This window comes from Nicotiana tabacum, chromosome 20 (genome assembly GCF_000715075.1).
Source record: "Nicotiana tabacum cultivar K326 chromosome 20, ASM71507v2, whole genome shotgun sequence".
Classification (NCBI taxonomy): Eukaryota; Viridiplantae; Streptophyta; class Magnoliopsida; order Solanales; family Solanaceae; genus Nicotiana; species Nicotiana tabacum.
The window spans coordinates 90,161,147-90,187,433 of NC_134099.1; the positions used below are offsets into that span (position 1 = coordinate 90,161,147).

General features: G+C 37.6%; 2 protein-coding genes across 14 annotated transcripts; both read left to right on the forward strand.

The window, feature by feature from the left end:
• The first annotated feature begins 917 nt into the window (after positions 1 to 917).
• LOC107791865 (uncharacterized) lies at positions 918 to 16,781 on the forward strand. Of its 13 annotated transcripts, XM_075239988.1 has the most exons (12): positions 918 to 1,169; positions 2,992 to 3,296; positions 3,416 to 3,502; positions 3,586 to 3,648; positions 8,070 to 8,152; positions 8,730 to 8,834; positions 9,155 to 9,581; positions 10,852 to 12,049; positions 14,642 to 14,989; positions 15,336 to 15,408; positions 16,043 to 16,194; positions 16,384 to 16,781. In XM_075239988.1, the coding sequence occupies exons 2-5, from the start codon at positions 3,041 to 3,043 to the stop codon at positions 8,123 to 8,125; spliced, it is 462 nt and encodes a 153-aa protein (XP_075096089.1). In that variant the 5' UTR covers positions 918 to 1,169; positions 2,992 to 3,040; the 3' UTR covers positions 8,126 to 8,152; positions 8,730 to 8,834; positions 9,155 to 9,581; positions 10,852 to 12,049; positions 14,642 to 14,989; positions 15,336 to 15,408; positions 16,043 to 16,194; positions 16,384 to 16,781. The 13 variants fall into 13 exon arrangements, with proteins under 13 accessions (XP_075096089.1, XP_075096090.1, XP_075096088.1 ...); XM_075239989.1 differs by lacking the exon at positions 16,043 to 16,194; XM_075239987.1 differs by lacking the exon at positions 16,384 to 16,781 and having other exon boundaries at positions 16,043 to 16,265.
• On the forward strand, positions 3,655 to 8,063 carry LOC107791864 (uncharacterized). Its single transcript, XM_016614010.2, has 2 exons — positions 3,655 to 6,532; positions 6,630 to 8,063. The coding sequence occupies exon 1, from the start codon at positions 4,630 to 4,632 to the stop codon at positions 5,590 to 5,592; it is 963 nt and encodes a 320-aa protein (XP_016469496.2). The 5' UTR covers positions 3,655 to 4,629; the 3' UTR covers positions 5,593 to 6,532; positions 6,630 to 8,063.
• Positions 16,782 to 26,287: the final 9,506 nt, after the last annotated feature.

Below are 26,287 nucleotides of genomic sequence, written 5' to 3' on the forward strand. Positions count from 1 at the left end.
CGGGTTGCACGCCTGCAATAAGATGGAAACTGAAAGTGAAAGTTGTCTTTACTTTTCTTTATCGGTGTTAGAAGTTATATTGTTAGCTTCCTTGCTATTTCTTGTTATTTTGTTTTGTCAGCTACCCCGAAGCATGTTCCTCTTCCCCAGCTTTAATTGCTTATTACTTGTTACTTTTCCGCCATATGTTATATAACTGCACAAGTTTATCTGGAGTCTGGTCCTAGCCTCGTCACTACTTCACCGGGGTTAGGCCAGGCACTTACCAGCACATGGGGTCGGTTGTGCTGATACTACACTCTGCACTGTATGCATATCCCGGAACAGCTTTCGGATAGTAGTTGGAGGGCTTCCTTCAGTCCATTCGAAGACCCAAGGTAGACCTGCATGCGTCCGTAGGCCCTGGCGTCTCCCTCTATCTCTATTTCCTGTTTCATTTTTCATACTTCAGAAACGGTGTGCTGTTATTTCTTCAGACCTTGTATGTAGTAACTCTTAGACAATCTATGATACTGTGACACCAAATTTTGGGGTAATTATAGTTTAAAAGTTGTAATAGACGTAGTTTTAAATTTTATAATTGTTGACTTCCGCTTATTTACTTAAAAATCCGCTGTTATCATGTTATCGCCTTTGTTTGTTAAAATGAAGCAATATGAAAGTGTAGTAGGTAGTTAAGATTTGGCTTGCCTAGCTCCCATTAGTAGGCACATCACGACTCCCGAGGATGAAAAATCTGGATAGTGACAAGTTTGTAGAAAAATAAGTACACAATCTCTATAAGAAAGAAAGTCTACCCACTTTTCAACAATAGAAAAGTTTTAGGTGTTTCAATTACACAATCAAACCTTCATATTACTTTACTTTACTATTCCCCTTATTAATAAGCGACAGTTTAAGGAGCTTGGGGTCGTCCGAGAGTATTTTTGAAAAACTACAAATATTTTGGCATAAATCACGTGTTAACCCTACTTTAGTTTTGACACGTTGCTTTACACTTTACCCTGCTCAAATGAACATATCTGTTTCCACCTAATTTTCCCAGTCTTTACGCTTGGTTTCTTCCTCCAAATTTCCGCCGCTGCTCACCTCTTTTTTACAATTCCCCTTGTTTCTTTTAGTATTCTCTCTTCCCGGATAGTTAATTCGCCTTGATTGTATAGTATAAGGTGAGTTTTAGTTTCTTGTTTTCTTGATTTTCGGAATAGCTGCTGCATATAAATTGTTTAAGCTGATTAAATTATTCGTGCATCATTCTTTCTCATCCGTCCAGAAAAACCTAGGATATTTGAAGTTGTTGCTGATGTTGTTCTTGAATCATTTAGTGTGTTCAGTTATGTTGATGTATCTGTTTATACTTTTAAAGGTGTTGGAATGATTTTACCTTTATGAAGCGATAACTGTAGATTCATAGTTGGATTTAATAGTTAGTGTCATAAAACTGATTAATCGATACTGTTTTCTATTCCTGTTTCTGAAAAGTTTTTCTTTTTTTTGCTTCTGGTTGCAATGAAAGAGCGCAGATCTGTGTTTAGTATCTAAATTTCACAAAGTAATGTTATTGTCTTACAATTTGATGATCTTTAAGCTATAAATAAGTTCAGACGATTGTCAACTTAACAAAGTAATTTACTCCAATGTACACATATTAGATGCGGTAAGAATCACTTAAGTTTTATTACTGGTTCTTCCAACAGATTTGGCTAAGGAAAAAGCACAAATCTGCATTTGGTGTATAAAATTTATAAAATAATGTCATCGTCTCATAGTTGATTGGCAATCTTTAAGCTATAAATATTAGGTGACTGTCAAAACTAATGTAATAGTTGCTTTTAACGTACATTTTATCCTATAATCTTTGTATTTGTTGTCATTGTGATCTCTGAAATAATTATTAATGATAATACAGTGAAAATGGTAACTCTTTAGCCCTGAACTATTTAAACTTACAATGATAATGAAAAAAAATTAATACAAATCATTGAAAAATCTAATAGACAAAATCAAACACATTTTTGTCTTCAACTTTTTGGGTAAAAGAGTAGATAAAAAGGAGAAAACGTTTAAAGAAAGGTGAGATTTTAGCGAGATCTGAAGATTAATGAAAGAAAAGATGAGATTTGAGAAAACATGCAAAAATGAAGTGTAAATAAGTAATAATAAAAACAAAATACCTGTAAAAGGGAAAGAATCAGTCCAAAAGGTTTTGTGAAAGAGATTAAAAGGCAAAGATGAAGGCATGATATTGAGCTGATGATATAAAGGATTATTTGTTGTACTATTCTTGTTATTATTTGGAAAACTAAGGATAAGACTCAAGCCCAAATCTTCTTTCTCAACCATCATTTTCTTTTCTTCTCAAATCCTTGTGATTCGTCTTTAATTTTTGTTCAACAGTTTCTTGAGAAATAAGGATTTTCATATGAGAATTAACTGGGGAGGGGAGGGGGTGTCCTACACATATTTTGTTTAAACAAAGGAGAACTAAAACTCTGCTACTGCTTTATTATACTAATGACAAAGCTGGTTGTTATGCTTTTGCCTTATTTGACTCTAATGTACATTTCTCTTCATCGTTTTGCGAATTATGTAGAGTACAATATGTATGAAGCTTATTGTTCGTATTAAGTATATCTAAATAGCAGATGATTAATTAATCACAAGCTGAGCTAATTTTCTTTGGCCAACAATATTTGACTTCTTACGATTTTGCCTTATTTGGGATCTAATGTAGATTTTTTCACCATTCTGAAAAATCTGCTTCGCTGCTCTCCATCGTCCTTGATATAATATTTGTGTAAACTTCTTATTGAAAAAAGGTGCAGCCTTGAAATTACATGCCTTTGCTCTTTATGTTTTGCTGTCATGTATTAGTATACTAAATGTTATCTGTTGTTCCCTTTTAAATATTTGTAGAAAATAATATACACCAATGTTCATGTATGGGCTTTGTCTTTGTTTCAAACTAATAAAAAAATAATTTTATTGTAGGTTGCAAAAGTGATTAGCTAACACTTATAAAACTTAAATTTCTTCGTGAATGGATCGTCAACAAAAAAGAAAACAACCTTGCATAACAACAGATTCTTATGATAAGAATGCCAGGTGGCGTGAACTCTATCGTGACATGGCCACGGCTAAAAAGAACACACTTCTACTGCAACGCCGCCTCAAAAAGAGAGAGGCGACAACTAATCGTCTTCTTGGAAGTATAAAATCTATTAATCTTGCTGAATCAATGTGTGCAATTCAGGATAATGTTATTGTTGGAGGCTCTTGTTCTATTTCCAAAAGAGGTTAGAATATCAAATTCATTATTCCTTATTTCCTCACATATGTGTCTTCTATATGACTATGTGTGCACAATGGTTACGCTCCTGAAATCTCTATGTTTACAAATTATATTTTACTGCAGTTGCAACTGATCGTGAGGTTTTTACGCCACTAAATGTGCTTGACAAAGGGAAAAATGTGATTCATTCTATTTCTACTTTTGAAAATGGTAAGCCTATAAATCTGTTATGATCATTTATTTTTCTTCGTTTACTATGCGCAAACATTTAATCAACAACTATCTTGAACCAGGTTTGACATCAAGTACTTCAGGTAAATCAAGCGGTCCAAATACTGAAACAATCCTGGTCGATGGTTAGTATCAACAAAACACTATAACTATGTTGTTCCTTGTTTTCTTCTTTTCTATTCCTTAAGGTTGTTTGATATATGCAGGTCACATAAAGAATAAGAGAAATATGACTAATATTATCCGATTATGCCTTGATTATGTGCCATTAAAAAAAGTTCCTAACTGTAAATTCTGCTTCGCAAAAAATTTCAATACGAATCACCTGGATTTTGTTGTGGCTGCGGTTCAGTTAGGTTAACTTCTGAGAGAATGCCACCTAGATTGAGAAATTTATATACAGGAACTTGTGCAAAATCCAAACACTTTCAGACATATATTAGAACATATAACGATCTGTTTGCTTTTACCTCACTGGGTGCCACTTATGACAAAGATTTAGCGAAGAGAAATCGTGATATATATACATTCAGAGTTCAGGGACAAATGTATCACTTTATAGATGATTTATATCCTAGAGAGAGAAGGCCGAGAAACTTACAACTGTACTTTTATGATAATGACAACGAGGTTGGAAGTAGAATGGCTTGTTCCGACAAAATAAATGAATTAATAGTGAAAGAACTAATGGACATACTAAAAGATAATCCATACTCAATTTTTCTGCGATCTTTAACAGCTATTCCAAACTTGCAAAACTTTCATATTGCATTGAATTGTGATGCTGGATTGGATCAACTAGTATATAATCTGCCGACTACAACTAAGATCGCAGCAATATGGGTTGATAAAAATGATAATGATGCTACTCATGCACCGCATGTTCAAATTTATACTCATAGCGATAGCACACATAAAGTAAACTATTATTTCGGATGTTATGATCCTTTACAGTACCCGTTGTTATTTCCATTTGGCCAAGGCGGATGTCATTGTGGTATTAAAAAGTTTCGCCAACCAGAAAATATTCCTAGAAATCGCACCTTATTTGATTCTGAACAGTTGCCAAATATAAATTTTTTTAGCTCTGTTGATGGATATTTGATATGGAAACTCAAAATCTTGAACAAGGAAAACGCAAAAGAGATGTTGTTTCAGTTCGTGAATACTACTGTTATAAGCTCCAAATGAGAAATGATGATGAAGATGAAATTCTACATACAAGGAGATTATTTCAGCAATATTCAGTTGATGAGTATATAAAATTAGAGACACAAAGATTGGATTTTGGTTCGTTCAATCAAGATTTGTTTAGAATGAGTGTATTGCAAGGACTTCTTTATGTATTACGACTTGGTGAAAGGGATGCTTCCAATGTTGGAAAACAAACATTTCTACCAAATTCCTTTATAGGTGGCCCTAGAGATATGCGTCAGCGTTACATGGATGCTATTGCGTTAGTACAACATTTTGGTAAACCTGATCTATTTATAACTATGACATGTAACTCATCTTGGATGGAAATAAAAGAACATTTATCATCAAGTGATGAGGCACAAAATAGACCTGATTTGATTAGTCGAGCGTTTCGAGCCAAAATAGAAGAGCTAAAGACAGATATATTAAAACGAAATATTTTTGGAAAAGTTGCTGCTTTTATGTATACTGTAGAATTTCAAAAACGAGGCTTACCCCATGCTCATTTTCTTATTATTTTAAGTAATGAGCAGAAACTATTGACAACTGAGGCATATGATGATATAATTAGAGCAGAATTACCAGATAGTAATAGAGAACCAAATTTACACAAACTTGTTCTTAAGCATATGATGCACGGCCTTTGTGGTATTTTAAACCCGATAAATTGTTGTATGAAAAAAGGTTGCTGCAAATTCAAATACCCACAAAAGTTTGTTGATCAAACATCAAAAGGAAATGATTTGTATCCTATATATAGAAGACGAAACACAGGGGAAGTCGTGCATGTGAGAGGGAAAGATTTATATAATCTTGGGTTGTTCATACAATCCATATTTACTTGGAAAATACAATTGTCACATAAATATTGAAGTTTGCTCTTATATCAAAGTCATGAAATATCTTTATAAGTATATTTGTAAAGGACATGATAAAATTGTATTCACTGTGCAAAATAATGATGCAAACACAGAAATAGATGAAGTAAAAGAATACCGGACTGCCAGATGGGTATCACCTCCCGAAGCCTTATGACGTCTCTTTGGTTTTTCTATTAGTAAAATATCTCCAAGCATTTATCGTCTTCAGCTACATCTTGAAGGCAAACAATTTGTTTCCTTTAAGAGCAATGTTGATATAAATACGATCGTGAACAATCCGATGATCAAGAAAATTATGTTAACAGAATTCTTCTATAGGAACCAAACTAATGAAGATGCTATAGAGCTGAATTTACTGTACAAGGAATTCCCTGAATACTTTGTGTGGTCGTAGAGTGGCAAATTCTGGGCACTTCGAAAACAACGCTCTGTAATTGGTCAAATCGTAACGTGTCATCCAACAGAAGGTGAACAATATTATCTCAGATTACTACTAATGCATGTGCGCGGACCGAAATCATATAACGATCTTTTGACAGTAAACAGAGAACTTTATAGTACTTTTAGAGAGTCCGTGGAGAAAAGAGGATTGTTACGTTGTAATAATAGTTTGATAGGATGCATGTCTGAAGCAGCAAGTTATCAGATGTCATATAGCCTAAGGCGTTTATTTGCTACATTACTGGTCTATTGTAATCCTACCAATCCAAGACAATTATGGGAGCAATTTGAAGAGTCAATGACCAAAGACTATAAAGTACTACAAACTAATGAAAGAAAGGAAATATGATACCAAGCTTTGAATCATATCAACGATATTTTACATTCTATGGGCCACGATGTGAATGAGTATGAACTCATACCAGAAACTGTTCGGCCTTCAACATCAGCAAAAGAGGCAAAAGAAGTTCATTTTGAAAAATCTATTACTGTAAGTGAAGAAGACATGTTATTACATATGAGATTAAACAAGAAACAACTGATAGCATATAATATGATTACTGATAGAATATTTTCGAACAAAGCAGGTGCTTTCTTTGTCTGATGGTCCAGGAGGAACCAGAAAAGCTTTTTTATACCGTCCTTTATTAGCAACTGTACGATCTATGAGATATATAGCTTTAGCAACAGCTACTTCAGGTGTTGCTGCATCTATTCTCCCCGGTGGACGTACTGCACACTCGCGCTTTAAAATTCTTATTGATATTGATGAACATTCCAGTTGAAACATTAGCAAACAAAGTGCACTAGCATGTTTAATACGAGATGCAAAATTGATTGTATGGGATGAAGTATCTATGGCAAATAAAAGAATGGTAGAAGTTTTTGATTTGCTTCTAAAAGATCTCATGAATACAAATATTTTATTTGGTGGGAAAGTCGTTGTCTTAGGAGGTGACTTTAGACAAACTCTTCCTGTTGTACGAAATGGAAAGAAAGAAGATTTCATCAATGAAAGTTTGTTATATTCTAGAATTTGGTATGAACTTGAAAAATACAATTGTCTGAGAATATGAGAGCAAAAATAGATCCTCCGTTTTGTGATTATTTGATGAGAATTGGGAATGGACAAGAACAAACTAGCTCAACAAATAAGATTAAATTTTCTGATTCTTTTGTTATCCCTTTCACAACCGAAAGAGAATCTTTAGATAAGCTATTCACAGTGACATATCCAAATTTGAATTCGTTGAACTCCAACACATTGTGTACAAATTCTCGTATAATTTTGACTACAAAAAATGATTTTGCTAATGAAATCAATGACAAAGTAAGAACATTTGTCGGCATTGATGAGACCACTGAATTGATAATCAAACACAATTTGAAGATTTATTACACAGTTTAAATCCTCCAAGTTTGCCTCCTTATAAATTACCTTTGAAAGAAAATTTCCCAATTATGTTATTGCGTAACTTAAATCCATATGAAGGTTTATGTAATGGCACACGACTAACCAGTTGTGATTTTAAAACCCATGTGACAAGTGCTAAGATTTCAACAGGTGACTTCAAAAATACGCATGTATTTATACCGAGAATACCGTTATTATCATCACAAGATGAAAAAATGCCCGTTCCATTTAAAAGAATACAATTTCCAATAAGATTGTGCTTTGCTATGACTATAAATAAAGCACAGGGTCAGACATTAGATTTTATAGGGATTTATTTGCGGGAACCTGTATTCTCACATGGTCAACTTTATGTTGCTTTATCGAGAGCTAAAAGTTCGAACTATATAAAGTTGCTGATTCGACCACCTATGCCAACAAGCGATGATGATCATTCTACATGTAACATTGTTTATGATGAAATCATTCAAAAGGCAACTAGCTGATGTTTTCGACATAAGATGATCCTCTAGGTTTTCTGTTCTTTCCGTACTTCATTATTTTGTATGCACATGTTTCCATGTTTTACTTTTGACAAAGTATTCTGTGTAACCTTTTTTCTTTCTTATTCCAGTTGCCAACACAATAGCTTTCAACTCAAGAAATGAAGTAAAAGAAACGTCAAAATGAAGACGCTGGGGCAAATTAGTTAGCTCGGTAACTCGAATACAAACTACACGGCTTCTGATTCTCTTAGTCTTAATTTTACTATGTTATCTACAATTGAAAATTTGCTTATGCTTTGATATGGTCATCAGCTAAAAATCCTTGGATGGTAATCCAGTTTTAGTGGTTGATTATAACGAACATGTTATTGGCTACTCTGTGATTGGATTGACAATTAGTGGAGTTGATTATAATATGCATTCAAGTAGGTTCTTTTTCATTTTGTTGACCCATTGTGCATTTGCAATGTACTGGAGTTGATTATAGTATACTGTTTCAGTTATTACTTTGTTTTGAATTACAAATACATGAATATTTGATTATTTGAGCAATTGAAGTAGGAAAAAGAAGAACTTTTTAACTACGACTATGTACACTTCTTTTTAGTTGGTAATTTTAAAATTTGAAGAATATGTCTAAAAGTGTCTGATAGAGCTAGACCATGAAATATATATATATTGAAGAAAGAAATCTGTTCTGATGAGTAGAAAGTTGGCATATTGTTGTACATTTTTCACTAGATAACAGTTGAGGTCTGAAACATTGACTTTCTTGATTCTATTGGCAGAGAGTATTTTAGAGGAGTGTCATGGGGTTGAGCAAAACTGAAGTGAACTTGAAGAGATTACTTGTAACAGCACCATAATAGCAAAATGAAGCAAAGCTTATACATGTAAGTGCATACATCATTGAAGTTCGATTCTTTATATAGAAATGATGGTTGCATTTTCTTATTTTTCTTTTCATTCTTCGAAGTACCTGGGGTGCTTTTTGTTACATTTATGTGAGACTGGTCGCGAATATGATGAGTTTATCATATGATTGATTCCATTGTGCTGTTTTTTTTTTTCTTCTTATAGATATATATTAAGATATTATATTCTTGTACAGATTGTCGAGGGCCTCTATGTAAAGCAGTAGGCATCTAATACTTGCTAACGTTGCCTCAATCTGCTTGAAGATTTACAATTTATTCTATATTTTCACTGATAGTGTCGCAAATGCTACTGGATTCAAATGTAGTTGCATGGGACTTTTGGATGCAAATTCAGCTACTACTGGATTTGGAATTGGATATCAAGTACTGAACCCAAACAAATCTGTACCTAATCCTATGTAACTCAGAATAGTTTCATCTTGCTGTTGGTAATACTTGATAACATCACTTATTCTCGAGCTGCCAACAGAAATTCATCTCTTCAGAAAAGTAATACCAAGTCTCGCCCTGCGGGTTGATGCTTTGAAAAAGATAGCCTATTTATTTTGCATGAGGAGAAGCAAGCTGAAAAGCAGCAGTGCGCCGTTGTTGCTTCAAAAATTCCCCACAACTTCTCTTTTATGCCAGATAATGAAGTCATCATGCGGCCATCATAACATTGTTTAGAAGCTCTATTCCAATGTCAACCAAATTATGTTACAGGTATGAAAGAAGCTCTGTTTGATATTTATGATCTTTGTTTGTGCTTACAACTTTGACTTCCGTGAAGTGATACATTCGTATTACCAAAAGTTATAATGTTTGACATATGTGATATCTGGTCCTTTTTTCCTTAAGTTGTCTTCATGGCTATAATTTGGTTACATTTTGATATTATTTTTCTTCAAATAATATTTTGGATACCGTTAAAATTAAAGAGATAAAGTTCATAGAATAATTCCCGATCATTCAAATAAGTTCATATTCCGAGCTCACTTTAAGTGTAGTTCACGTTATCTGGGTTCACTTGACCTGAAAAAATGACAGAGAAAAAGAGGGATCGAGCATGATTTTCAAATAATACACTATTGATACTGATCTTTCTACCGCATCATTTTCAAAAGGTTTGCATTATTTATAAATTTCATTATTTTCAAAAAGTTTATTAGTTAGAGTTCGTAATGATTTACTGAAGGGATAAATTTGATTAAACTTATTTGTTTCTAGCAAATAGTCCAAAACTACGTATGTACAATATGTTCCTCACGGGAACCAATTAGCTTAGGTTTTCCGTGTTGCAATTAGGGACTGATAAGGCGAGTGGGTGGGAGCTTGCTATATCAAAGGCAATTATGAGAGTTATGAATGCAGTTGCGTTAAATTCTCAACTGAAGCCACTTTGCCTCACGGGATTATAGGTTTATGATGTTTAAGCTATAAATAAGTTTAGGTGATTGTACCATTAGCAGTACATTCTGCTGACTCAGATTTGCTATATGTTCGTACTTCGTACAACTTTATTACTATTATATATGCAGCTTATACTAACAAAATAAAACAAGTAAGATTTACGTTTGTGTATGAATTTATAAACTGCAGTACATGTGTGCTGCCACAACCGAAGAGTAAGAAGGCCATTCGATTAAAATAGCCTCAGCTTAGTGAATATCAAATACTCTGCTAACTGATTATTGCTGCTTTCTATATGGTAGTTAGGAACATATTGATCTGGAAATGAAGTTAGTTGATTACAATAGAGCTATACTTTGCTTTGTGCACTAATTTCACATATCTATTTTGCTGCTGCTAACTTTAGCATACAAATAATTACTGCAATTACTCCGCTTGACATTTTGCTGTATAAACCTTCTGATTTGATCTTTAGAAAGATTGCCTCAATAGTGAAGTAAAAAAATATTTGTGCTTCCATTTGTTTAAAGCTCCATTCTTTTCTTAGAATTTATCTGATTTAAATTCTTGGTATCTCTTGCAGTTTGTACATCCGGTCAAAGATTGTTTCTTTTGACATTTGACCTCATTGTGGAAGAATCACTAAAAACTTGAGGCTTAGGAAAATAAAGGTATCTCAACTGTGAATTCTCTATCTATTGCATTTTACGTAATTTCTCGAGGTAATTCGTCTTTTCATACGCTATCTTAATTACTTACCTATTTCTGTTAGCACCAGTCAATTCTTGGTAAAAGAAAATTACTGTATTATCTTAATTTATTTCCAAGCTTTTCCAACTTTTAATAGCTCTGTTTGATTCTTTATTTCACATTGTTCTTCGTGGACTTTGGTAGATGCTTATATTCGTTTTCCAATTTGTATGGAACATCATATTGGTTATTCTTGATAAACAACAAGGTACACTCTCTCTCTCTCTTAATTTGTTTGTGGACTTTCGACTTACAAATTTGACCCGGCGCTAAATCACACGAGATTAATCTTTTTGTCATGAAAAACATACATACTGGGAAACTACATGTAAACTTTAACAAAAGAGTATTTCCTACATTTTTAGCCAAATCTTTTTTGATTTGAATCTCAAGATATTTTGTTACTATGGTCTGCTAAATCGCATCAGATTAATCTTTTTGTCGTGAAAAGCATATATATTCAAGAACTACACTAAAACTACTGCAGAAAAGAGATTTATATGGTTCTTTATAGAAATAGTTCATATTGGCAAAACAAATTATAATATGAAGCGATAACTGTAGATTCATAGTTGGATTTAATAGTTAGTATCATAAAACTGATTAATTGATACTATTTTCCATTCCCGTTTTCTATTATATTGTCAACATCTCCTTGCCAAAAAGTTTTGGTGTTCTGCTTCTGGCTACATAGAAAGAGCGCCGATCTATTTGGCATATAACTTTCACAAAGTAATGTTATTGTCTTACAATTTGATGATCTTTAAGGTATAAATAAGTTCAGGTCATTGTCAAATTTTCAAATCTCAGCTGAAGTTATTTCTTCTGTGGCGTTGCAGCTCCAAATCTTCAACTGCTAATAAAAAGTTGTACTTCTCTTTGTGGTTCAGATTTTCTAACACAAAGAAAGCTAGAACAAGATCAAGATCATTACCACCGATCCAAACTCCTTGACATCAGTTTCATTTAACAAACACCTTTTGCAGAGAAAAAGTGATCATTTGTCACCAACCATTTGCTATTATATTCTGGTAGTAATTTTTTTTAATTATTGCTGATCGATAGATGTTTCTTATACTTTGTTTGGTTAGTAAATTAGCACCTGGATAACTTATACCTCATAGAGGGTAGAGTAATTAGTGTCGGGATAACTTATACCTTATTTTTTGAAATTATGCAATTAACGACTCCTTAAAGGATTAACTATTTACATTCGGTAATCAAAAAAGTGTATAAAATTTATATTACTTTTGTAAATAAAAGTTGTTGGGCCCGGGCTTAGCCCGGGCAAACACTCACTAATATATTAGAAAGGCCGGTGGTTTCGACCTATGTGCCTAAGAGTCTTTTTGGAAAAGCTTGAGGGTATTTATGTCATTTCATATCAAATCTACAAATTAATTATGTACGTGTCTTAATGTTTCTACACAACCACTATGTGTAATTTTTAGATGATCCCATGTCTGTTTTAAGAAGCATATTAGGTTTTCTCCAATTGAGTAAAATATGCTTAGCGTTGTAATAAACTTCTCCGATTCTCTTCCTCAAATTTCTTCTACTTGCAGGTAAGATTTTAATCAATTTTGCCCATGATTTTTGCTAAACATCTGATATAGAAAACAATCCCTTCCTCTTCAACTTCAATTTTGTAGGTTTGTTTTTGTATTTGTTTCTCCATCTTTTGCCTTTTTAATTAGTTTCACCCAACATGCAATTTTTTTAGTTGAGATTCCCAGTCCATTGATGATACTGGTATGGGTATTAAGTCTAAATTGAAAGAAGAAATTTTTGGGTATAGTGTTACAGTGCTTACTCAAGTTTCATCGGCTCTGTTCATGCTTCTTTTGTGCCCTCTTCAACTTCAATTTTGTACTTCAATATTTGTTTTTCATTCTTTTGCTCTTTCAATTAGTTTTAACCCACATGCAAATTTCAGTCCGTTAATGATACTGGTATAGGTGTTAAGCCTAATTAAAAGAAAGAAAATTTTAGGTATTTGTTCATGCGTTCTGTTAAATCAGTTGAGTTAACTTCATTTTCATAAATGCTACGATCAAAGTTAGCAAATGGATCCTTCCCATTACACTTGATAGCAGCTTTATCATAAGCCCTGTTAAAGAAGAAAGAAAAGAGTGTGAACTTTAGCTCCCAACAATGACAAATAATTAAGGCCCTCACCCTCTAATAAGTTAGTAGTTTAATTTTAGTGAAAATACAACTAATTAATAGTAGAGAAACAAGAATAAATTAGGCACCGCAATTACACACCTGGCAGCTTCAACTTCAGTATCAAGGAGGCCCAAATAAACGTCCATATTGAAAAATAATTCAACAGTGAAAAGTCAATATAGCATTCTCTTCTTCTAATCTGTGCTCCATCTTCATTGGGTTCTGTTCATGAATTTTAATTTTGCAACTCCATAGTTTGTGTGTGTTAAATTGAACGATAAAAAAATATTTTTAAACTCGAAGCGTGCTGAATTTGGATTTTTTTGGTTTTCTTGGTTCTTCGCATACTTCTTGCTTTCAATTGTGTGTGTTAAATCGAACGATAAAAAGACATTTTTAAACTCGACGCATGCTCAGTTTTGGAATTTTTTGATTTCGTGTTACCACTAAACTTCTTATGCCGGATTTGAGAAAGCCGGCAGCTAATAAACTTGAGTTTAAAAAGGTGGTTGACATGGTTCTGAAATTTAATGATCTTCACATGTTAAAATTTGTACGACTTGAATCATTGAGAGTCTTAAAGAGACAGAAGTCTGAATGCATAATAGCCCCGCTTTTAGGACCTTTAATGTCTCCTCTGCCGGAAAATTTACATAGTTACCATGTATGGTGACTGAATTTTACTTATTATAACAAAGTCGCAAAACTATATTTTGTGAAAAGTTCTTAATTTAAAGTTTGTACTTTTGAAATTATTTTTGTGATGACCCAAAAGGTCATCACTCGTTTTAGAAATAAATTCTATGTTCCAGGGCCTTAAAAAATTTCTTTCTGTTTCACCTCGATTTGCGTGCGCAATCCGGGCGCGTATCCGAAAAGCCATTATGTGAAAATCTGTGAAAAATGATAAATTTTGCTTTTAAAATGAATTAAAGTTGACTTCGGTCAACATTTTAGGTAAACGGACCCGAACACGTGATTTGACGGTCCCGGAGGGTCCGTAGGAAAATATGGGACTTGGGCGTATGTCCGGAATTGAATTCCGAGGTCCCAAGCCTGAGAAATAAATTTTTAAAGAAAATTATTTTCTGGAATATATATGAGTTTTTGGAAATGAAATGTGTTTGGAATTTGATGGTATAGGTCCCGTATTTTGGTTCCGGAGCCCGGTACAAGTCTTATATGTGATTTATGTTGAGCCTGTAATGTTTGGTAAGAAACGGAGGTCATATGACTTGATTCGGAACCTTAGTTGTAAAATTTGAAACTTTTCTTTGATTTTGATGCTAAATTCATAGTTGTTGATGTTATTTTGGTGATTTGATTGCACGAGCAAGTCCGTATGATGTTTTTGGGTTAGTATGCATGTTTGGTTTGGAGCCCCGAGGGCTCGAGTGAGTTTTGGATAAGCCACGGAGTGAAATTTGGACTTATGAATTTCTGGTATTTTGCAGGTCTGATGCGAAACCTGGCTCGCAAATGCGAGATCACAAATGCGAATAAGGCATCGCAAATGCGAAAGAAGGCTTGGGTAGGCCTAATTGCAAATGCGATCATTTGGTCGCAAATGCGGAAGACCCAAGATGCAAATGCCACCTCTGCCTTGCAAATGCGAACCCCTCAGAAATATGGGGTGGTCGCAAATGCGAAAAAATATTCGCAAATGCGAAGAGGACAGTCTTCTGAAGGGTTCGCAATTGCGACTTCATGACTTTGCTGGAAATATTTCATTTTTCAAACTCTTTCAAAACATAAACTCTCTTGGGCGATTTTCCAAAGAAAAGTTCTTCTCCAAATCGATTGTAAGTCATTTCTAACTCATTTTCTTCAATCTTTAACATCTTTTCACATGATTTCAACTCAAAATCAAGGGTTTTCGTGAGGAAAATTGGGTGTTTTGGGGAGAACCTAGGTTTTTCAAATTTTGGGGATTTGGACCTTGATTGAAGGTCCGATTTCAAAATAAATTATATATTTGGGTTTGTGGGGGAATGGGTAATCGGATTTTGGTTCGAACCTCGGGTTTTGACCATGTGGGCCCGGGGGCAATTTTTGACTTTTTGGGAAAAACTTTAGAAAAACCTATTTTCATGCATTAGAATTGATTCATTAAGCCTTTATTGATATAGTTAAGTAACTTGTGGCTAGATACGAGCGAATTGGTGGTGGAATCAAGAGGTAAAGCGATAGTTGCGGCTTGAATTGTGTTCGCGGCATCGAGGTAAGTGTTTGGTCTAATCTTAGCTTGAGGTATTAGGAGTCGTGTCCTATTTACTATGTGTTAAATTGTTGAGTACGACGTATAGGTATGGTGACGAGTATCTATACGTTGGTGTCAAGCATGCCGTTAGTCTTATATTATGATTAATGTGACTCCATTTGTATTGCTCATGTTTTATGTGATGATTTTTATTGGTGAGCAAGGCTTGTGGAAGTAATATATGTATTTGAACATTGAAGAGCGTTGACTCAAGTTGTAAAGTAATTTGTGGAAGTATAAGTGGCAATTGAACCTTATAGAGCATTGGCTCAAATTGTGAATTGAGTTGAGAAGTAAGTGTGAAAGAGAAAAAAGAATTATGAAATTGTCTCCCTTGCCGGGATGTTGTTGTTTAATATTGTCTCCTTTGCCGGGATGCTATTGTTGATATTGTTTCCCTTGCCGGGATATGATTGTTGTACTATTGTTCCCTTATCGAGATTTAATTGTAAATTTGTTGATTCCCTTGCCCTTATTGCTTTGTGATTGTTGTTTGGGTGAGGAAGAGTGTTAAAGCACGAAGGGTGATGCCGTGCATTATTTTGGTAAGAGAGTGTTAAAGCATGAATGGTGATGCCGTGTATGATTTTGTCAGGAAGAGTGTAAAAGCACGAAGGGTGATGCTGTGCCGCACGATGTACAATTCCATGCCGATTATATTGATTTTATGGTGAGGACGAGAGTAAAATCACGAAGGGTGATGCCATGCAGATTATATTGATTCTTATGGCGAGGACGAGAGTAAAAGTACGAAGGGTGATGCCGTGCACTTGTTTGATTTCTGATTCTTGTTGATAATTGAGTTATGGTGTTCCTTATATTTACCTGTTGTTCTTCTGTTGTCATTTGATGTTTATCCGCAGCATGTTTCCCCCTCCCATTCTTAACTGTACATTCCTACTTTTATTTTTCACTGTATATGATTTAACTGCACAGGTTTATTTGGTAGTCTGGTCCTAGCCTCGTCACTACTTCGCCGAGGTTAGGCTAGGCACTTACCAACACATGGGGTCGGCTGTGTTGATACTATACTCTGCACCGTGTGCTGATTCCTGTGCAGCACCTTTCGGACCTTAGCTTTGGGGTTATTGCCTTCAGTCCATTCGGAGATCCAAGGTAGTCCTGCAGGCATCCGCAGGCCTTGGCGTCTCCTTCTATCCTTTTGTTATGTTTCTTTTATGTATTTCAGAGATAGTGTTGTAATAACTCTTTCGGACCTTTATTTGTAATATTCCTAGACAGTCTGTGAAATTGACTTCAGTCTTAGGCAGTTTATGTATGGATTGGTATTGACATCTTTATTAATATATTACGTTTCAGTCTTCCGCTTTTAATTTCCGTTGTTTATATAATATTGACTCTTAATTGTTAAAGGATTAAAAAGGAGAAAAAAGTAAATAATTCAATGATTGGCTTGCCTAGCTTTCACTAGTAGGTGCCATCACGACTCTCAATGATGAGAAATTCGGGTCGTGACAAGTTTCGAGGCGGCTTATCTTAAATATTGAAGTATCATTAATGGTCATATTAGAGAATCTGACCACGTTATTCTGTGCTGATGTAATGTCTTTATGTATGTATCTGTACGTATCCAATAACAGCTACTCCTATTATTTAGTGAAAACTTCCTTATTCAAACCTCACTTTTTACTATACCTTTTTAGAGTGTCATGGGTCTTTGAGTGATTTTTTTTTTCTTTCCAGTTTTTTATTTTCTCTTTGCTTTTTGACCTTTGTTGTCCATGTCAATTTATTTTTTCTATTATAGCAGTTCTTGCGATCCATTGTATGGTTGTGGTGTACTTCTGTTATTCAGTAGCGTTCTAACCGAAAGGTAAATTTATGAGCTCTCATCACTTACGTATTGGTATTATGAGTTTTTGCCTAGGTTTTTTGAAAATATAAACATGCATGCATATTAGCCATGTTGAACATATGTTCAGTTGTGTCAAAATGTATTTGACATTTCACATTCAGGGAATAAGCGGTTGCTGAAATGTCGAATAAAAATCATAAAAATGAAAACTTCGAAAAAGTGCATACCGACAAGAAGGCTAGGTGACACGAACTGTATAGAATGATGCACTCCGATAAAAAAAGGTCCTCCTAGCACAAGCAAACAAAGCTAAACAGGCGGCAACTTGCTGCCTCCTCACTAATTAATAGCTCTGCTAACACATCATCTTCTATGAGTGCTAATACTTCAAGGCGAGCAGTGTGCTCCTTCCATAGCGAAAAGGTCCAACATATTCATGCTGGAGTGAATTTTTTAAACAAATTCGCTTAATGAAAATAAATAATTATGTCATAACTTTGTTTTAGAAATGATGAGTTTAGTGCATCATGTCAAATTAAAACTTAATAAAAAAACTAGAAGCGTTCATGCTTCGTTTACATCACTTCATGTTAGCAAGATATAGCTTATTAGTTAAAAGATTAGGCAGATAGTTCATTAAGGGAATGGAATTGATCAAACAAGAAACAGGAATGACACTAATGAAACTGGAAAAGGTTAGAAATGGAACTGATGAAACTAGAAAAGGTTACTTTCACTCACCATACATATATATCTGGTATCCTGTATTTGTATTGTTGTTTTTGAATGTAGTTAACTTCATTTATTCCACTTCTTTCTGGATGCTCTTATACCTGAAATATGTCGTGACGGCACAAGGTTAGTGAACTTTATTACAAATTTAGATTTTCTCAAAATCCTTTATACCAACCGGTATAAAGCTAGTGCAATTTTTTCATATTAGTTTAGGATTGAGTAAATTCATTTGCTTTAGACTTCTTCCTGGAAATTTTAATTTGGAAAAAGAAAGAGGGATTTTGTCTATCACTATTGTTTGATGTTTTGATCTAGAATAAATAGTATATTGAGCAGTTAAACTAACGAATACTTGAGCTTGTCCAACGTGGTGGAGATACTCATGAGTAACTTGGTAGTTTAGTGTGACGATCCGACCAGTCATCTCATGAGTTACCGCTCCGTTTTCCCCATTTCTGCTTCTTATTTCTTTATCTATCGGTTCTATATGTGATCGGGTTGGTCGGATCGTATCCGAAAAGGATTTGGCAAGGTTTGAGACACTTAGTCTCTTTAGAGTGAGTTAAGTTGGAAAAGTCAACCGGATGTTGACTTATGTATGAGAGGGCTCGGATATGAGTTCTGATGGTTCGACTAGCTTCCGGAGATGATTTGTGGCTTAGCAGCGTGATCAAAATGAATTTTGGAGGTTCATAGTAGATTTAGGCTTGAATTGGCGAAGTTGACATTTTGGCGATTTTCGGTTGATAGGCGAGATTTTGATATAAGGGTCGGAATGGAATTTCGAGAGTTGTAGAAGTTCCGTTGTGTCATTTGGGATATGTGTGCAAAATTTCAGGTCATTCGGACATGGTTTGGTTGGGTTTTTGATCGAAAGCGTAATTTGGAAGATTTTAGAAAGTTTGGCTTGAATCCGATATTTTTTGGGTGATTTAATGTTGTTTGAGGTGTTTTGATGATTGGAATAAGTTTGAATAAGGTATTGGGATATTTTTGTGCTTTTTGTTGAGGTCCCGGTGGCCTCGAGGTTGTTTCAGGTGGTTAACGGAGAAGTTGAGATGTTATTGCAGCTGCTGAAATTGCTGCTTCTGGTGTTTTCGCACCTGCGGTTTGGGGACCGTAGATGCGGTGCCGCATGTGCGAGAGAATGGCCGCAGAAGTGGATTATGGGGATTTGTTAGGGACCGTAGAAGCGGCTAAGAAGATCGCATCTGCGGAGTCGCATATGCGGACTGATGATCGCAGATGCGGATGTGGCCGGTTAAGTGATTTTCGCAGAAGCGAAATAATGACTGCAAATGCGGTACAACAGATGCGGTTGAAGGACCGCAGATGTGGAAAGGCTTGGGCAGAACATATAAGTTATTTCATTTCGCGAATTTGAGTTATTTCACCATTTTTGACTTCGGCTTGGGAGCTTATAGGGCGATTTGAGAGAGGGATTTCAAGAGAACTTCATTGAGGTAAGGAAATCGGACCTAAAACTCGTTCCTATGCTATTATTTCATGGATTAGAGCTAGAAATTATGGAAATCAAAGGTTAAAATTGGGGAAACTAGGGCTTGAAAACTTAGGCCTTTAATTGTGGATTTGAAGGACCATTTGGGGTCGGATTTGAGAACTTTTGATATGTATGAACTCATGGGGAGATAAGAAACCTATTGATGTAAAAATTATCGAATTCCGAGACGTGGGCCCGGTGGTTGGGTTTTGGTAATTTCGGGATTTGTGCCCTTTATTGATTGTTTTCGCTTGGGCTTCGTTCCCTTAGCATATTTTTACGTCCTCGTTCTAATTTTGGATAGATTCGACGCGCGTGGAGGCCGATTCGAGGGGCAAAGACATCGCGAGCTAGAGATTTAGCCGGTTCGAGGTGAGTAATGATTGTAAATAATGTTATGAGGGTTTGAAACCCCAAATTGCACATCGTAGTGCTATATTGAGGTGAGGCACACGCTCGATAACGAGCGTGGGTCGTGCACTATTGAGGATTGTGACTTGGCCAGCCCCGATTGATGATTTTACCGCGTATTTGATTGAAAACTATTTGCTATCATTATTATTTGGGCTGAATGCCATATTTGGGCCTAGTGCCAACTATTTGAACTCTTCAGGGCTTTTTATTGTTATTTCCTCACTATTTTGACTTTATACTTGAACTCAGTCATGTTATTTTCCACTGTTTTCATACTCAGCCATGTTTACTCAGTTTTTAAGACTTAAATGATATTTTAAATGATGTTTGGGCTGGAAAATACTGTTTTACTATTGCCCGGGGGGCTTGTGAGGATTTTGATTGAGTAAGGCCGAGGGTCTATGTTGTGAGGATTTGATACTGATTATGAGGCCGAGGACTTGAGATATGTACGCCACGAGGTGGCTTGACTGATATGAGGCCGAGGGCCTAGTTTTGATGCCACGAGATGGCTTATTATTGCGCTTGGGCTGTAAGGGGCCCCTCCAGGAGTCTGCATACCCCTAGTGAGCGCGGGTACCCATTGTAATGTGAGATTGATCCCGAGGGGCTGGTACTGTTCTGAGATGTTGCCCGAGGGGCGGATTCGTTGATACTGTGCCCGAGGGGTGAACCTTTACATGTTTATTTTTCCTTAATTTCCCGTCCACTATCTACTTACTTGTTAAAAAAGGATTTTTCTTATCTTTTAATCGATTTGTTGTTTTCAAATGATTTTACTGCTTCATTATAGAATGCTTTGTGCCTTACGCGTTTTTTTCTTTCAGTCTTTATTTAAATTTGTTACTCACTGAGTTGGAGTACTCACTTTACTCCCTGCACCCTGTGTGCTGATTCAGGCATAGCTGGTTCCGCTCTCGAGGGCTGATCCTTCCAGCTTCAGGCGAATATTCTGAGTTCACGAGGTAGCTGTTTGACGTCCGCAGTCCTGTGTTTCTCCATCTTTATCATCTCTATCTCCTTTCAGACAGTTGTACTAATTTATAGATTTAGCGGATTTGTATTATGACTTATAGATGCTCATGACTAGTGACACCCCAGTATCGGGCTGTGTTGAGTTGTTCTTTCGCGTATTTATTACGTTATTGCTACTTTGGATTATTTTATCATGTCTCGACTGATTCTTAATACTTAATTGTTAATAATTGGAAAAATGGGAAGTGTCGGCTGGCCTTGTCTTCACAAGAGGCGCCATCACGACCGGGCCTGGGTTTAGGGTCGTGACAAGTTGGTATCAGAGCCTAGGTTACATAGGTCTCATGAGTCATGAGCAGGTTTAGTAGAGTCTCGCAGATCGGTACAGAGACGTCTATATTTATCCTCGAGAGGCTGCAGAACCTTTAGGAAAAACTTGAGATTCTTGAAATTCTTGTCGTGCGAATTTGTTGATCTGAGTACTAAACTTTTTTTGTTCTACTCTCTCACAGATGGTGAGGACACGCGCTACTGGTCAGTGTGGACGACTCCCAATGCCACCAGCTATGGCCACCAGAGGCCGAGGACGCGACCGTGGTCGTGGTAGGGGCAGAGCAGCTAGAGCAACACCTGCAGATCCACCAGCTGCCCCTGTTCAGGATTAGGTCCCAGTTATGGACGCTCCTACAGCACCAGCTCAGGCACCAGTTGTGCCCATTGTGATTCCGGGTCTTCAGGAGGCCTTGGCTCAAATCTTATCAGTTTGCACTAGCCTAGCTCAGGCGGTTTCAGCCACTACAGCCGCAGCTTCTTCTTAGGCCGAGGGAGGCAATCAGACTCCCGCCGCTCACACACCTGAGTTGGTCGTGCAGGGACTTCAGATGCCGGGGGCACATCCAGCCCAACCTGTTGCAGCTGCTCAAGACTATGTAGTTCCTGCTATGCCGTAGGATGAGCATCGTAGGTTGGAGAGGTTTGGTATACTGCAGCCTCCGACCTTCAGTGGTGCAGAGTGCGAGGATGCCCAGGGTTTCTTGTATAAGTGCCAGAGGATGCTTCGTACAACGAGTATTTTGGAGACTAGCGGGGTCACTTTCACTACTTATCAGTTTTCGGGGGCTGCCTTTACTTGGTGGAAGGCTTTTGAGAGGCGTAGGCCTATTGGTGCAACACCCCTTACCTGGTAGCAGTTCTCCCTTCTCTTTCTGGAGAAGTATGTGCCGCAGTCCCTCAGAGAGGAGCTGCGCAGGGAGTTTGAGTGGTTGTGTTAGGGAGAGATAACTATGATGTAGTACAAAATGAGGTTCTCCGAGTTAGCTCGTCATGCTATTTGGATGGTTCCGACAGATAGAGAGAGGATTAGGAGGTTTGTTGATGGCCTCACTTACCAACTTCTTATTCTCATGACCAGGGAGAGGGTGATTGGTGCTACTTTCGAGGAGGTTGTGGATATTGCCCGTGAGATTGAGTCTGTTCGTCGCCAAGAGCGAGAGGAGAGGGAGGCCAAGAGGCCTCGAGGATCTGGTAGTTACAGTGGTACTCTTTCGAGGGGTCAGTTTTAGCACGACAGAGGCTGTCCATTCAGGCATGCTCAGCCAGCTCGCCCAGGTTATCGTGGGGCATTATTGGATCATGGTTCTCACAGTTCTCATCAGGGACAGTCATCACTTAGTGCCCTTCAAGCTCAGAGTTCGTCTCGTGCTCCATCAGTTCAGGGCTCTTCTATGCCGAGTACATCTGCTAGTCACTCTAGTGTGAGGGGTTCCCTTCAGTCCCCTTCTCCAGCACCTGGGAGTTGTTATGAGTGTGGTGCAATGGGTCATATGTGGAGGTAGTACCCTCGTCGTCTTGCTAGTTCATCTCAGTAGAGGGGTTAGTTATCGGCTTTAGTGCCAGTTACTTCACCACCACCCGCCCAGCCAGCTAGGGGTGAAGGTTAGTCAGCTAGGGGTTCCCCTAGAGGGGAGGTTAATCGGTGGTAGTTAGGCCCATTTCTATGCCCTTCTATCTAGACCCGATACTATTGCTTCAGATGTTGTTATTACAGGTATTGTTTCAGTGTGCCACAGAGATGCCTCTGTATTATTTGATCCCGGTTCCACCTTTTCTTATGTGTCCTCATACTTTGCTCGTTATTTGGGTACGCCCCGTGAGTTTCTTGCTTCACATGTTCATGTATCTACCCCGGTGGGCGATACTGTGGTTGTAGGCCGTATGTACCGGTCGTGTGTAGTGACTATTGGGGGTCTGGAGACCCGTGTGGATCTTTTATTATTGTGTATGGTGGAGTTCGATATCATTTAAAGCATGGATTGGTTATCTTTGTGTCGTGCTATTCTAGGCTGTCACGCTAAGACAGTCACATTGGCTATATCGGGTGTGCCACAGATTGAGTGGCGATGTGTGACTGATTATGTTCCCAATAGAGTGATCTCATTCTTGAAAGCCCAGCGTATGGTTAGGAAGGGTTGTCTTTCGTATCTAGCCTTAGTGAGGGATGTCGGAGCTGAGACTCCCAATATTGATTATGTTCCAATTGTGAGGGATTTTTCCGATGTGTTTCCTGCAGACCTGTCGGGCATGCCACCGGACAGGGATATTAATTTTGGTATTGACCTGGTGTCAGGGACTCAACCCATTTCTATTCCACTGTATCATATGGCACGAGCGGAGTTGAAGGAATTAAAAGAACAACTTCAAAAACTCCTTGATAAAGGGTTCATTCGACCTAGCGTGTCACCTTGGGGTGCGCCGGTTCTATTTGTGAAGAAAAAGGATGGCACTATGAGAATGTGTATTAATTATAGGCAATTGAACAAAGTAACAATTAAGAACAAGTATCCTTTGCCTCGCATTGATGATTTATTAAACCAACTTGAGGGAGCGAGAGTGTTCTCCAAGATTGATCTCTGTTCAGGTTATCATAAATTAAAGATCAGAGACTCGGATATTCTTAAGACGGCTTTCAAGACCTGATATGGTCATTATGAGTTCTTGGTGATGTCTTTTGGGCTGACCAATGCCCCAACAACGTTCATGCATTTGATGAACAGTATGTTTCGGCCTTATCTTGACTCGTTTGTCATAGTCTTCATTAATGATATTGTGGTGTATCTGCGTAGCCAAGAGGAGAACGCAGAGCATTTGAGAGTTGTGTTGTAGAGATTGAGGGAGGAGAAGCTTTATGCAAAATTCTCCAAGTGTGAGTTTTGGCTCAGTTTAGTGGCTTTCTTGGGGAACGTGGTGTCCATCGAGGGTATTCAGGTTGATCCGAAGATGATAGGGGCAGTTCAGAGTTGGCCCAGACCATCCTTAGCCATAGAGATTAGCAGCTTTCTTGGTTTGGCAGGCTATTATCGCCGGTTTGTTCAGGGATTCTCATCTATCGCATCGCCTTTGACCAAGTTGACTCAGAAGGGTGCCTCATTTGTATGGTCGGACGAGTGTGAGGAGAGCTTTTAGAAACTCAAGACAGCTTTAACCACAACTTCGGTGTTGGTGTTGCCATCAACTTCAAATTTATATACCGTGTATTGTGATGCTTCGAGAGTTGGGATTGGTTGTGTATTGATGCAGGAGAGTAGAGTTATTGCTTATGCTTCTCGTCAGTTGAAGCCCTATGAGAAGAACTACCCCGTTCATGATTTGGAGTTGGCTGCCATAGTTCACGCGTTGAAAATTTGGAGGCATTACTTGTATGGTGTGTCTTGTGAGGTTTTTACTGATCATCGTAGCCTCCAGCATTGTTCAAACAGAAGGATCTCAATTTGAGGCAGCGGAGGTGGTTGGAGTTGCTTAAGGACTATGATATCACTATATTGTACCATCCTGGAAAGGCTAATGTGGTGGCCGATGCTTTGAGTCAAAAGGCAGTATGGGGAGTTTGGCATATATTCCAGTTGGGGAGAACCCCTTGCAGTTGATGTTCAGGCCTTGGCCAATAGGTTTGTGACGTTAGATATTTTGGAGCCCAGTTGGGTATTGGCTTGTGTGGTTTCTCGGTCTTCCCTATATGATCGCATCAGAGAGTGCCAATATGATGATCCGCATTTGCTTGTCCTTAAGGACAGAGTTAAGCATGATGATGCTAGAGATGTGACCATTGGCGATGATGGGGTGTTGAGGATGCATGGTTGGATTTATGTTCCCAGTGTGGATGGGCTTCGGGAGTTGATTCTGGAAGAGGCCCATAGCTCGCGGTATTCCATTCATCCGGGTGCCACGAAGATGTATCAGGATCTAAGACAACATTATTGGTGGAGAAGAATGAAGAAAGACATTGTCGGATTTGTAGCTCGGTGTCTCAATTGTCAGCAGGAAAAATATGAGCATCAGAGACCGGGTGGCTTGCTTCAGCAGATGGATATTCTCGAGTGGAAGTGGGAGAGGATCACTATGGACTTTGTTGTTGGACTTCCATGGACTTTGAAGAAGTTTGATGCTATTTGGGTGATTGTGGATCGGCTGACCAAGTCCGCGCACTTCATTCCTGTGTGTACTACCTATTCTTCAAAGCGGTTGGCAGAGATCTATATCCGGGAGATTTTTCATTTGCATGGTGTCCCAGTTTCCATCATTTCAGATAGGGGCACTCAGTTTACTTCATAGTTTTGGAGGTCTGTGTAGCGAGAGTTGAGCACAACTTTTCATCCTCAGACGGACGGGCAGTCCGAGCGTACTATTCAGATATTGGAGGACATGTTGCGTGCTTATGTCATTGATTTCAGAGGGTCATGGGATCAATTTCTATCACTCGCAGAGTTTGCTTATAACAACAGCTACCAGTCGAGTATTCAGATGGCTCCATATGAGGCTTTGTATGGGAGGCGGTGTAGATATCCAGTTGGTTGGTTCGAGCCCGGTGAGGCTAGGCTATTGGGGACTGATTTGGTGCAGGATGCTGGAGAAGGTAAAGGTGATTCAGGAGAGGCTTCGTACAGTGTAGTCAAGGCAAAAGAGTTATGCTGACAAGAAGGTTCGAGACGTGTCCTACATGGTTGGTGAGAAGGTCCTGTTGAAGGTTTCACCCATGAAGGGTGTTATGAGATTTGGGAAGAAAGAAAAATTGAGTCCGCGGTTCATTGGACCTTTTGAGGTGCTTTGGAGGTTGGGGATGTGGCTTATGAGCTTGCTTTTCCACCTAGCTTGTCGAGTGTGCATCCGGTATTTGATGTTTCTATGATCCGGAGGTATATTGGAGATCCATCTCATGTTCTGGATTTCAGCACAGTTCAGTTGGATGATGATTTGACCTATGATATGGAGCCAGTAGCTATTTTGGGTCGTCAGGTTCGAAAGTTGAGATCAAAGGATATAGCTTCAGTGAAAGTGCAGTGGAGAGGTCAGCCCATGGATGAGGCTACCTGGGAGATCGAGCGGGAGATGCGGAGCAGATATTT

Bases quoted from the DNA above. Each gene is read 5' to 3' on its own strand.
- LOC107791864 (XM_016614010.2), top strand. From the start codon at position 4,630: ATGGAAACTCAAAATCTTGAACAAGGAAAACGCAAAAGAGATGTTGTT.
- LOC107791865 (XM_075239988.1), top strand. From the start codon at position 3,041: ATGGATCGTCAACAAAAAAGAAAACAACCTTGCATAACAACAGATTCT. The intron at 3,503-3,585 runs GTAAGCCTATAA...ATCTTGAACCAG, and splicing joins TATTTCTACTTTTGAAAATG to GTTTGACATCAAGTACTTCA. The intron at 3,649-8,069 runs GTTAGTATCAAC...TTCTTATTCCAG, and splicing joins TGAAACAATCCTGGTCGATG to TTGCCAACACAATAGCTTTC.